Source organism: Heterodontus francisci, chromosome 23 (assembly GCF_036365525.1).
Source record: "Heterodontus francisci isolate sHetFra1 chromosome 23, sHetFra1.hap1, whole genome shotgun sequence".
NCBI lineage: Eukaryota > Metazoa > Chordata > Chondrichthyes > Heterodontiformes > Heterodontidae > Heterodontus > Heterodontus francisci.
The window spans coordinates 59,743,951-59,757,789 of NC_090393.1; the positions used below are offsets into that span (position 1 = coordinate 59,743,951).

General features: G+C 42.9%; 1 protein-coding gene across 11 annotated transcripts in view; it reads left to right on the forward strand.

Moving 5' to 3' along the window:
• The window catches only part of depdc5 (DEP domain containing 5, GATOR1 subcomplex subunit), a 231,917-nt gene that overhangs the window by 190,787 nt on the left and 27,291 nt on the right, over positions 1–13,839 (forward strand). For 10 of the 11 annotated variants that reach the window (XM_068055365.1, XM_068055368.1, XM_068055369.1 and 7 more), the window contains 2 exons: positions 500–669; positions 4,398–4,569. In XM_068055365.1, coding sequence (XP_067911466.1) covers positions 500–669; positions 4,398–4,569 — 342 coding nt within the window. Of the gene's footprint in view, positions 1–499; positions 670–4,397; positions 4,570–13,839 lie in introns of those variants that run through there. The other variant, XR_010977295.1, reaches the window with a different exon arrangement.

Below are 13,839 nucleotides of genomic sequence, written 5' to 3' on the forward strand. Positions count from 1 at the left end.
TCCACTTTAGAAGTATACTCCGATTAGGGATTCGATAAGACAGATACACAGCAAAGCTTTCCTCTGTTAGGGGAATCCAAGCAAGAGGGCATAATTTTAAACTTAGAGCTGGACCATTGGGCAGTGAAATCCCAATGACATGGCTGACCTATACCTGAACTTCATTTACCTGTCTTTGCTCCATGTCCCTTAGTATCCATATCTAACAAAAATCTATTGATCACATCTTGAAAGTTTCAGTTGACACCCCCGCCTCCACCGGCATTGGAAGCCTTTTGGAGAAGGGAGTTCCAGATTTCTACTAAGCCTTGTGTTTAAAAAAAAAAGTGCTTCCTGATTTCCCTCCTAAATGGCCTGGCTCTAATTCTAAGATATGCCCCCTCCTTGATTTTCCCACACTGCTAATCCTGTGGGTGCATGTAGCGCTTCAAATATAGTGAGATTTGTATCTCATTTTAATTTGTTCCTGCCTGCTTCTCTTAACCTTCTTCCTCTGTAGCTGCCACAGTCCCTGAGCAGAAGACAGTGACCCTGGATGTGGATGTCAATAACCGCTCGGACCGTGTTGAATGGTGCAGTTGTTATTACCACGGAAACTACTCGTTAAATGCTGCATTTGAAGTCAAGCTACACTGGATGGCAGTAACATCAGCTGTGCTCTTTGAAATGGTAGGTGGGATCAGACAATTGAGTGACACCGTAGGACGGACCGGAAATTGCTGTCTGTCCTGAGGTACAAATGTTGACAAATGCAAAAGCAGCTTTTCTTGGTCGGCACCAGTTGCTGACACCCAATTGCAACCCAAATGTAAACTTGCCAGAATCCATTAAGTTCAGCAATCAGGAGACCCATTCTTTAAGTTGTGGCATATGGGTGTTGTTTGCTTGACCAACATTTATTGCCCATCCCTAATTCTCCTCGAGAAGGTGGTGGTGAGCCATTTTCTTGAACCGCTGCAGTCCATATGGTGTAGGTACTCTCAACAGTGCTGTTAGGGAGTTCCAGCATTTTGATCCAGCAACAGTGAAGGAACGGCGATATGGTTCCAAGCCAGATGGTGTGTGACTTGGAGGGAAACTTGCAGGTGGTGGTTTTCCCATGCATCTGCTGCCCTTGTCCTTCTAGGTGGTAGAGTTTTCAGGTTTGGGAGGTGCTGTCAAAGGAGCCTTGGTGAGTTGCTGCAGTGCATCTTGTATATGACACACACTGCTGCCACTGTGCGTTGGTGGTGGAGGGAGTGACTGTTAAAGGTGGTGGATCAAGTGTGCTACATTGTCCTGGATGGTGTTGAGCTTCTTGAGTTTTTAGCGTGTCTTCCCAGCCACTGGCCTTGCCGAGCACAGGCACATTTATTCTTGGTTGCAACCAACAGTGAGAGATGACATGGATGTTTGGAGCCAGTGCCAAGAACACAGGCATTAGTGCAGGTATAAGAGTAGATATAATGGCAAACCAGTGCCACGCTCTCTGGTGTGACTGGATGTGTGATTTGTTAGAGAAGGTACTGTTATATTCTGAGATGGCTGAGGAGAAAAACTTGCAGTCCAGAAGGTGCATTTGGTACATTATTATAATGAATTACAAAATGAGAGATGTTTTACTAGTAGTTTATAGCTTGTGACATCATTGGCAACAATCAGAAAACAGCAAGTATTTGCGTGCCTTTCATTGCATTTCAAGGAGAGAACAAAAGATATTTTTGATATAAAAAATAACTTTTTGAAATCTGAATAATTTCTGCTATTTTCAAGCAAGAGAAAAAGGAACATAGAGTCTGTTACATTTTCAGGGGTCATCCCATCTTCTTTCAACATCCTTCAATGCCTTCTCTCCCTAGCTTGTCCCCACTCACTGTCGCCCCCTTTTGCGTGCTCTCCCCCATGTGCTCCTGCTTTCTCCCAGCACACTCACTCACTCTCTTTCCCCCCCCCCCACCATGTCATATTTTCCCCCTATTTCCTGATTCCTTCTGCTTGTTTCCACATTCCATTTCTCCCCATTTTCTGGTGTTCTCTCATTCTCCATTTTGTTTTTTTTTTCCTGTATGTCTGTCAATTTTTGCATTTTAATTTTCTTAACACTAAAATTGAACACAGTTGAAAGTGTAGATGAGCTCAGTCAGCACAGGCAGCTGAGTGAAATGGGATGCATTTGAAGTTGCTGTCATAAAATGAGTCAGTGTAGCATCTGTTAAACATACACAGAGTTCCAGGTTAGTTAGCAGGTTAATGGCTGATTCCTTTCAAAATGACATTTGATTGCTGCCTGATGACATAATTATTTGATGACAGTCTGCTCCATTAGCTCTGTCTATATTTTATATGCATTATCCTCGATGAATATCTGTTTTCCTCACCTATTCTAACAGCGTTTCACTGAATACAAACTTACACAGTCTTAGATTCATTAGTCATAAATCCACTTTGCTTGGAGTGACTGACGTTGCAGAAGCAAATACACCCTCCCCGACTGCTGTCAGCGGTTCAGGTTGATGACTCACCACCAGCACACAGGCAACTAGAGATGGCCCATGTCCTGAGTGTTAGCTTGTCATCTGGTAGCCAATCCTTCTCTCGCCTCTAACCTTTCTTGTATCCAGGATTTACCAATGCTGCATGTGATCTATGTTTATCTGTACTTTTCTCGTTCTTCCTGAGCTGCAAACACATCATCCCTGCACAATCTTCCTCCTCTGCATCCTCACTGCACTGAGATCAAGAATCATTATACCTTCTACGCTAAAGAGAGAAATACCTTGTGCTTATATCATTTCTTTCATCATGTCATGATGGCCCACAATGTTCAACAGCTTTTGTCCTGTATTTTTTTTTAAATGTTGTAAATCTGGAATACTCTCCTTCACAAAGCTGTTGAGGCTGGGGGTCAGTTGACAAATTCAATTGAGATAGGTAGATTATTGTTAGGTATAGGTTTTAAAGGATGTGATACAAATCAGCCATGATCTAATTGAACTACAGTACAGCCTTCGAGCTCAATACATTTCTGCTGCCATTGCCTTCCATTCTGCAGCTGCTTTGTTTTTAAATTTTCACCCAAATAAACAAAATAAAGGCAACTGTTATACTCATTTGGAGTACATTTCAAGATATATTTTTAAAATGCAATTAAGTACTAAGAGGGGAATTTGAACCCCCTCCCCTGCAAAAAAAAGATGAGTTTGGGTTGTATGGGAAGTAAAAACGTAAAAACAAAATTCAAACCTGAACTGAACCCGCCTACTTCCCATTATATCTGCGGTGGGATGAGGGAATGGGCAACCAAAACACTCCCTGGAATCGAATTGCTCATTTAATTACTTCAATGAGGGTACATACCTCCGGTTTCTTCTCTGTTCCAGCTTTGATGCTGGCCAGTTGGGTTTCCTGGGTCTTGGGAAACCTGTCAGCTAAGTGGAGGCGAGGACTGAATGGAACCAGTTAGTACTTTACCAGCACTCTTTGTGGGCCAGGAGGAGCAGGAGTTCTTCTCCCCCATCCAAGTAGAGTTATCCTCCCCAGCGTTTGGACCCCTACCACCACCACCCCTCCCACCTTGCGATCCAATGTCCCTACAGACTTGTGGAAAATGCATTCCAGGAAAGCTAATTAGGACCTGCCGTTAAATTTGACAGGATCTGAGGGACTGTCAAACTGCTTTTCCCAACACCACCCACCCCCGCCTCCACCTGCCCAGCTCCCTCCCTGCCTCAGAGTTAATATCGGGGCCAAAATTTCATTTATCTTATATGTAGCTGGTTGAAGTTACTAAATAAGCAACAGCTCTGAAAATAGAAATTTAAATTGTTTCTTTTGACAGTTGTCTCTGATAAAATTCCAAGATTCATGCATTGTCCTGTTGATGATTTTATATATTTAAAAAATCCAGTGATCTTACGTGCTTCAAATGATTTCTCTGGGGAGTTTTGTTCACAGAGTATGCCAGGACCTTTTCTTTATAAACCCTTCTTCCCTTACAACAGGAGGAGGGAATGGGGGTTATAAGCAAAAAATCCTGGCATGTGGCGAATGGCCAGCCTCAATATCGATCATTTTCCAGAAGAATTCTGGTAGGTGCAGGCACACATGGATGCTGAAAGTTGTAAGCCTGCTGCCTTGTTGAGTGGCAGGAAGTAGATGCTCTGCCCACTGTGGGCTAGGAGGATCCTAGATCTGTGCTCAGGTACCAATTGGAGCAACAATCAGAGCGCAAGAATTTGGCGAAAATGGGCAGAGGTGGGAATCTACCAGGGTCACTGCCCCTGTCCACTACTTGATGACTCACTACTAAAACCTTTTGCATCTGAATTACAGGTGGGGTTAAAATCAGGCTCAGTTGATATACTTCCCCATGATCAAATAGCAGGCTCATTGACCACTTAATCAATTTACTCATCCAGGTGCAAGGCTGGCATAGGAAGGCCACCTCCTGCGGGTTTCTCTTGGTACCTGTTCTCGAAGGTCCATTTGCTCTACCCAGCTATCTGTACGGAGATCCACTGCGCGCTCAGCTTTTCATCCCCCTTAATATCAGCTGTTTGGTGAAGGAAGGCGCTGAGCATCTCTTTGACGGTAAGTGTCTCGCTATCCTGTAATGGGGATGAAGGGGTCTAAACTGTGACGAAATAACTCATCTGTACAATTGAACTGTTAGTATGGTTACAATTTCTTTTGTTCTTTTGGGCCTCCTTATCTCGAGAGACAATGGATACGCGCCTGGAGGTGGTCAGTGGTTTGTGAAGCAGCGCCTGGAGTGGCTATGATGAAGGGGTCTAAACTGTGACGAAATAACTCATCTGTACAATTGAACTGTTAGTATGGTTACAATAAGATGTAATAAAAGGGTGGAATACTCATTGTCCACTTAATCCCAGTTGTAGACTAAGGTTGTAACTGGAGAAGCTTTGGTATGTGCTGGACAGTGGGTCTGTATGCAGTCAAAAAAAACAATTTGAATAGGAGTATCATGCAGATTAAACTGGAAATGGACTTCTTTCTTTTGTGTAGTTCACTGGTGCATCAAAAAAGCCTAGTGACAGCACGGATGAAGTAATCACTTATTTTTAGAGTTTTGAATTTCCAGTGTTTGCTTCAGGCATTTCATTCTTTGTACTGTTATATATTGGGAGTCAGTATTTGCACTGTTATATATTGGGAGTCAGTATTTGCACTGTTGTATATTGGGAGTCAGTATTTGCACTGTTGTATATTGGGAGTCAGTATTTGCACTGTTGTATATTGGGAGTCAGTATTTGCACTGTTATATATTGGGAGTCAGTATTTGCACTGTTGTATATTGGGAGTCAGTATTTGCACTGTTATTAGATTAGATTAGAGATACAGCACTGAAACAGGCCCTTCGGCCCACCGAGTCTGTGCCGACCATCAACCACCCATTTATACTAATCCTACACTAATCCCATATTCCTACCAAACATCCCCACCTGTCCCTATATTTCCCTACCACCTACCTATACTAGGGGCAATTTATAATGGCCAATTTACCTATCAACCTGCAAGTCTTTTGGCTTGTGGGAGGAAACCGGAGCACCCGGAGAAAACCCACGCAGACACAGGGAGAACTTGCAAACTCCACACAGGCAGTACCCAGAATCGAACCCAGGTCCCTGGAGCTGTGAGGCTGCAGTGCTAACCACTGCGCCACTGTGCCGCCCAAATTGTATATTGGGAGTCAGTATTTGCACTGTTGTATATTGGGAGTCAGTATTTGCACTGTTGTATATTGGGAGTCAGTATTTGCACTGTTATTTATGGGGGTCAATACTTGCACTGTTATTTATGGGGGTCAATACTTGCACTGTTATTTATGGGGGTCAATACTTGCACTGTTATTTATGGGGGTCAATACTTGCACTGTTATTTATGGGGGTCAATACTTGCACTGTTATTTATGGGGTCAATACTTGCAGTATTATTTACGGTGCAGGGGTCAGTACTTGCAGTATTATTTGCGGTGCAGGGGTCAGTATTTGCAATGTTATTTATGGTGGGGGGGGGGTCAGTATTTGCACTGTTATTGGGAGTCAGTATTTGCACTGTTATTGGGAGTCTGGTTCTCAATAGTATTTTCTACCTGGCATCTGTCATAAGCACACTTTTTCTTCTTTATCTTAATCTCCACCTCTTTTGTCATCACTGAACACCTTATCTCCAGCCAAATTGATTCTGACCTCGACCCTTTTTCTCCAGTACTGCAATGCTTTCCTTAGTCAATACCGCCACCCCTCCCCCTTTTTTCCCTTTCCTATCTTTCCTGAACACCCTGTATCCAGGAATATTTAACACTTCTTTGAGCCACGTCTCTGTTATAGCCACAACATCATATTTCCACATGGCAATCTGCGCCTGTACCTCACCAGTCTTATTAACCACACTCCGTACATGCATATACGTGCACATTAACCCTGATTCAGACTTTATTACTTGCTCCCTTACTCTTACCCCACCTAATAACTTACTATTCCCTACTCTTGTGCTATTTATCTCCCCCAGTGTTCTGTGCTCCTTGGCATTCCTCTCTGATACTTGCTCCTGGTTCCCACACCCCTGACAAGTTACCAGTTTTGTTTCCCTCCAATCTGAGCTCCTTCTCAGCTTCCCGTCCCCCTGACAATTTAGTTTAAACCCTCCCTAACAGCACTAGCACATCTTCATACATTCATCCCATTCACTCCTCATGCTTTCAGTCCTGTTTCTTCACAGATTTCTGGTAGTACAGTATTTAAATTCAGGACATCGATTAGCAATAATGTTGTTCTTCCCAGCAATGTGTACAACTTTGAAGTTGAACGGCTGAAGAAATAAGCTCCATTGGAACAGTCTGGCACTTTTAACTTTGAATTTTGCCAGAATTGTGAGGGGGTTGTGGTCTCCATAGATTTGAATTTCTCTGCGTCCATTATTTGCATAAACTTCGAAATGTTTGGTGTTTGTTTTTTTTTTGAGAAATAGCCAATCGGCCTCTCAAGGCCTGAATCGTCATCTTGGAGTAAGACTGCCCCTACTCCGATATCACTGGCGCCAATAGCCATCTTAAAGGGCTTATTAAGATTGGGGGCTGCCAATACCGGGTCATTTGTTAAAATTGCCTTCAAGCTTTTGAGAGCTAGCTGGCTCTGATCACACCACTTTTACATTTTTCTTTAGTAAGTCAGTTAAGGGTGCAGCTAAGGTGCTAAACTTGGGAACAACTTTTCGATAGAAACTGCACATTCCCAGGAATCACATGATTTCTGACTTGGTTTTGAGAACAGGGAAATCTACCGGGGCTTGCACTTTTGCTACCCTTGGCAACACTCAAAGTTGGCCTACAATGTGGCCCAAATAGGTTACTTTAGCCTTAGCGAATTCGCTCTTTACTAAATTGGTCACTCGGTGAGCTTTCTGTAAACCCTGAAAGGGTTCTGTTAATCCATTCAAGTCGTCTTCCCAGGTATCACTGTAAACTAACAGGTCATCCAGGTAAACGACACAGTTGTTTAAACAGGCTACCACCTGGTTCATTAGTCTTTGGAAAGTTGCTGGGGCATTTTTTAAACCAAATGGCATTACTTCACATTGAAATAAGCCATCGAGGCTGACAAATACTGACATTTTCTTTGCTTGGGTGGTCATGGGAACTTGCCAATATCCTTTCATAAATAAATTCTGCTAACGTAGGTGGAACTTCCTACTTCCTACAGGGGATTGAGTTTAAGTCTGTTCAGGTACTGCATTAACGTTGCAGTAATCAATGCAAAGTCTGGTTGATCCGTCAGGTTTGGGGACTAGTACAATGTGTGCTTTTGCTGGGTTCAATTAAATCATTGCCCAGCATATATTGGATTTCAGTGTGGACCTGAACCAATTTATCGGGGCTCAGCCTGTAAGGGTTTTGTTTTATGGATGGGGTCTCTCCTACTTCTACTTCGTGTAGAGAGCTACAACCTGATTTGTCCTTGCAAGCTTCCTCAAGGTTCCTTAACAGTGTTGTTAGGTCCTTTCTCTGCTGGTCAGATAGATAGTCAAATATATTCTGGTCTGCTTATAATTTCTGTATTTTCCAATTTTACAATAGGGGGTTCAATTTGAGAAGTTCTGGGTTCCTTTCCTCCCCTAGTTCATCTTCACTGCTGTTGTCCTCCTTTACTGTTCTCACTGCTTGACATACATTCACTGGTCTATCTGGCTCCTTTTAGCATATTTATGAGGCACAGACTTTGCTTTTTCCTCCAGTCTGTTGTGTTAATTAGGTAGTTCACTTCATTGACTTTTTTTGCCTACACCATACGGGTCACTGAATCTGGCCTTTAGGGGTTCGCCCTGTATTGGTAGCAGTGTCAGAACCTGGTGCCTGGCTTAAATTCTCAGGCAGACAAAAAGGCTGCAGCCTGTCTTCTCATGTTTTGCTCAGGTGTTCTTTTGCTACAGCACAGGCTTTAAAGAGTCTTTCACAAAAATTTAGTAATGATGTTCCCTCCCTTCGATCCAGGAATTTTTCCTTGATCAATTTCAGGGGCCCCGCACCTCATGTCCAAAAATCAATTCAAATGGACTGAAGCCTGTGAATTCATTTGGTGAATCTCTGGTAACAAACACCAAAAAAGCTATTCCTTTCTCCCAATCATGAGGGTAATCACAGCCATATGCCCTGATCATGATTTTCAGGGTTTGATGGTTTCGTTCCAGAGCCCCTTGTGACTGTAGGTGATATGCTAAAAATTTCGACTGGTCAATACCAAGGTTGTGTATGACTTCTTGGAACATTCATGTATCAGAAAAATTTAGTATCCAGGTACATCAAGTGATTAGGAAAGCAAATGGAATGTTGTCCTTTATTGCAAGGGGAATAGAATATAAAAGTAGGAAAGTTTTGCTACAGCTGTACAGGGGTAAGACCACATCTGGAGTACTGTGTACAGTTTTGGTCTCCATACTTAAGAAAGGATTAAATTGCATTAGGAGCAGTTCAGAGAAGGTTCACTCGACTGATTCCTGGGATGAAGGGGTTATCTAATGAGGAAATGTTGGACATGTTGGGCCTATACGCATTGGAGTTCAGAAGAATGAGAGGTGATCTTATTGAAACAGATAAGATCCTGAGCCAACTTAACAGGGTGGGTGCTGGAAGGATGTTTCCACTTATGGGTGAGACTAAAACTAGGGGATACAGTTTAAAAATAAGCGGTCTCCCATTTCAGACAGAGATGAGGAGAATTTTTTTCTCAGAGGATCGTTAGTCTGTGGAATTCCCTTCCTCAGAAAGCAGTAGAGGCTGAGTCATTGAATATATTCAAGGCTGAGTTAAATAGATTCTTGATCTATTTAACACTTGAAGTCAAGTGTTATGGGGCGGCGGGGGTGGGGGGCAAACAGGAAAGTGGAGTTGATGCCACAATCAGATCAGCCATGATCTTATCAAATGGTGGAGCAGGCTCAAGGTACCAAATGGCCTACTCCTGCTCCTAATTTGTATGTTCATATGTATGTTCGAGACATGAAATTAGTTCCTTAAACGAACTGAATTTCTTTGGGCAGTCTGTGTTGGGTGAAAAATTTGGTCAGCCCCTCAACTATGGCTTTACCTGTAATTTTCCTCAAGGGTGTGGCTTCTGGGAATTGGGTTGTTATAGCCATGATAGTTAGCAGGTATTGGTAGCCTGCCCTAGTTTTAGGTCGGGAGATCCATGCAATCGACAAGAACTCTGCTGAAGGGTTCCTCGAAAGCAGGAATGGGGATTAGTGGAGCAGGTTTGATTGTAGTTATTGGTTTCCCAACAACCTGGCAGATATATGAACATAGGAATTACGAGCAGGAGTAGGCCACTCGGCCCCTCGTGGCTGCTCCACCATTCAACAGGATCATGGCTGATCTGATTGTAACCTCAAATCCACATTCCCACCTACCCTCAATAACCTTTCATACCCTTGCTTATCAGGAATCTATCTGCCTCTGCCTTAAAAATATTCAAAGACTCTGCTTCCATCACCTTTTGAGGACAAAAGCTCCAAAGACTCACGACCCTCAGAGAAAAAGTTCTCCTCATCTCTGTCTTAAATGGACAACCCCTTATTTTAAAACAGTGACCCCTAGTTCTAGATTCTCCCACAAGAGGAAACATCCTTTCCACATCCACCCTATCAAGACCCCTCAGGATCTTGTATGTTTCAATCAAGTCGCCTTTTACTCTTCTAAACTCCAGCAGATACAAGCCTAGCCTGTCCAACCTTTCCTCATAAGACAACCTGCCCATTTCAGGTATTAGTCTAGTAAACCTTCTCTGAACTGCTTCCAATGCATTTACATCCTTCCTTAAATAAGGAGACCAATACTGTACACAGTACTCCAGATATGGTTTCACCAATGCCTGTATAACTGAAGCATAACCTCTCTACTTTTGTATTCACTTCCCCTTACAATAAATGATAACATTCTATTAGCTTTCCTAATTATGTGCTGTACCTGCATAATAACCTTTTGCGATTCGTGGCGCAGTGGTTAGCACTGCAGCCTCACAGCTCCAGGGACCCGGGTTCGATTCTGGGTACTGCCTGTGCGGAGCTTGCAAGTTCTCCCTGTGACCGCGTGGGTTTTCGCCGGGTGCTCCGCTTTCCTCCCACCGCCAAAGACTTGCAGGTGATAGGTAAATTGGCTGTTGTAAATTGCCCCTAGTGTAGGTAGGTGGTAGGGAATATGGGATTACTGTAGGGTTAGTATAAATGGGTGGTTGTTGGTCGGCACAGACTCGGTGGGCCAAAGAGCCTGTTTCAGTGCTGTATCTCTAAATAAATAAATAAAAATAAATGCACAAAGACACCCGGATCCCTTTGCATCTCAGAGCTCTGCAATCTTTCACCATTTAGATAATATGCTGTTTTATTCTTCCTGCCAAAATGGACAATTTCACATTTTCCCACATTATACTCCATTTGCCAAATCTTTTCCCGCTCACTTAACCTATCTATATCCCATTGTAGCCTCCTTATGTCCTCTTCACAGCTTACTTTCCTTGTGTCATCAGCAAATTTAGCAACCATACCTTCGGTCCCTTCATCCAAGTCATTTATATAAATTGTAAAATGTTGAGGCCCCAGCACTGATCCCTGTGGCCCACCACTCATTACATCTTGCCAACCAGAAAATGACCCATTTATACCTACTCTCTGTTTCTTGTTAGCTAACCGATCTTCTATCCACGCCAATATGTTGCCCCCTATGCCATGAGCTTTTATTTTCCGCAATTAGCTTTGATGTGGCACCTTATCAAATGCCTTCTGGAAATCTAAGTACAATACATCCACCGGTTTCCCTTTATCCACAGCACATGTTACTGCAAAGAATTCCAATAAATTGGTTAAACATGATTTCCCTTTCACAAAACCATGTTGACTCTGTCTGTTTACCTTCAATTTTTCTAAATGCCCTGCTACACCATCTTAAATAATGGCTTCTAACATTTTCCCTAAAGACAGATGTTAAGCTAATTGGCCTGTCGTTTCCCGCTTTCTGTCTCCCTCCCTTTTTGAATAAAGGAATACATTGGCTATTTTCTAATCTAATGGAACCTTCCCCGAATCTCGGGAATTTTGGAAAATTAAAAATCAAAGCATCAACTATCTCACTAGCCACTTCTTTAAAGACCCTAGGGTGTGGTCCATCAGATCCTGATGACTTGTCAGCCGCAGCTCCAACAATTTGCTCAGTACCACTTCCCTGGTGATTGTAATTTTCTTGAGTTCCTCCCTCCCTTCCATTTCCTGATTTACAGCTATTTCTGGGATGTTACTTGTATCCTCTATAGTGAGGACTGATGCAAAATACCTGTTCAATTCATCTGCCATCTCCTTATTTTCCCTTATAATTCCCAGACTCGTTTTCTATAGGACCAACGCTCACTTTAACTTTTTTTTTGAATATCTATAGAAACTCTACTGTTTTTATATTTCTAGCCAGCTTTCCCTCGTACTCTAATTTTTCCCGCGTTATTAATCTTTTAGTCATTCTTTGCTGTTTTTTATATTCTGTCCAATCTTCTGACATGCTACCCTTCTTTGTGCAATTACATTGCTTTTTCTTTAATTCTGATACTATCTTTAACTGTTTTAGTTAACCACGGATGGTGGGTCCTCCCCTTGGAATTTTTCTTTCTTGTTGGAATGTATCTATCCTGTGTATTCTGAAATATCCCCTTAAATGTCTGCCACTGCATCTCTGTTGACCTAATTTTTTTGCTCGCTCTGCTTTCATGTTCTCATAATTGCCCTAATTGAAGTTTAAAATACTAGACTCTTCTCTGCCTCAAACTGAATGTAAAATTCATTCATATTATGATCGCTTCTGCCTCGGGGCACCTTCACTATGAGGTCGTTAATTATTCCTATCTCATTGCACAATGCCAGGTCTAGTATAGCCTGCCCTCTGTTTGGCTCCAGAATGTGCTGTTGTAAGAAACTATCCCAAAAACATTCCATAAACTCCTCATCTAGGCTACCTTTCCAGTCTATATGTAGATTAAAATCCCCCATGATTATCACCGTACCTTTCTGACAAACACCCATTATTTCTTCCTGTATACCCTGTCCGACCATGTGGTTACTGTTAGGGAGTCTGTACACCACTCCCACAAGTGATTTCTTGCCTTTATCGTTTCTCATCTCGACCCAAACCGCTTCTACATCCTGGTTTCCTGAACTTAGGTCATTCCTCTCTATTGTGCTAACACCATCATTAATTAACAGAGCCACCCCTCCACCTTTTCCTAGCTTCTTGTCCTTCCTAAATGTCATGTACCCTTTAATATTCAGGTCCCAATCTATGTCATCCTGCAGCCATGTCTCTGTAAGAGCTATCAAATCGTACTTATTTATTTCTATTTGCGCTGTCAGTTCATCTGTTTTGTTTCGAAGGCTACATGCATTCAGATACAGAGCCTTTAGTTTTGTCCTCTTATTATTTTTGTAATCTCTAGTCTTGTCTGCTGATTTACTCTTAGATTTGTACTCACTGTCCCTTCCTGTCACAGTCTATCTTTTCCCATATTAATACCTTTCTCTCTGGCCTTGTCTCCATTCTTTGATTTACTACATCTTCCCAAATTTGGTCCCTTGGCTCCACTATTTAGTTTAAAAACCTCTCTACTTCCCTAGTTATGCGGCTCGCTAGAACACTGGTTCCAGCACGGTTCAGGTGTAGACCGTCTCAACAGTACAGCCCCCACTTTTCCCATTACTGGTGCCAGTGGCCCACGAACTGGAACCCACTTCTTCCACACCAGTCTTTGAGCCACGCATTCATTTCTCTAATCTTATTTGCCCTACTCCAATTTGCAGGTGGTTCAGGTAATAATCTCTGGATTATTACCTTTGAGATTCTGCTTCTTAATTTGGTGCCTAGGTCCTCAAACTGACTATGCAGTATCTCCTTCCTTGTCCTGCCTATGTCTTTGGTACCTACATGGACCACGCCGACTGGATCCTCTCTCTCCCACTCCCATTGTAAGTTCCTCTCCAGCCCTGAGCAGTTGTCCCAAACCCTGGCACCGGGCAGGCAACACAGCCTTCTGGACTCTCACTCTTTGCTCCAGAGAACAGTGCTATTCCTGCTCACTCTACTGTCCCCTACTACTACTACATTCCTTTGTGCTCCCCCCGCTTGAACAGCTTCCTGTGCCATGGTCAGTCTAGTCATCTACATTACAGACCTCGCTGTTGTCCATACAAGCTGCAAGAACCTTGAACATGTTGCTCAATTGCAAGGGCTGAGGCTCCATCCACTCCCATCTTCTCGATCCCCTTACCTGCCTGATTTTCAGTCACACCCTCCTGTCCCTGAGCACTGACCAA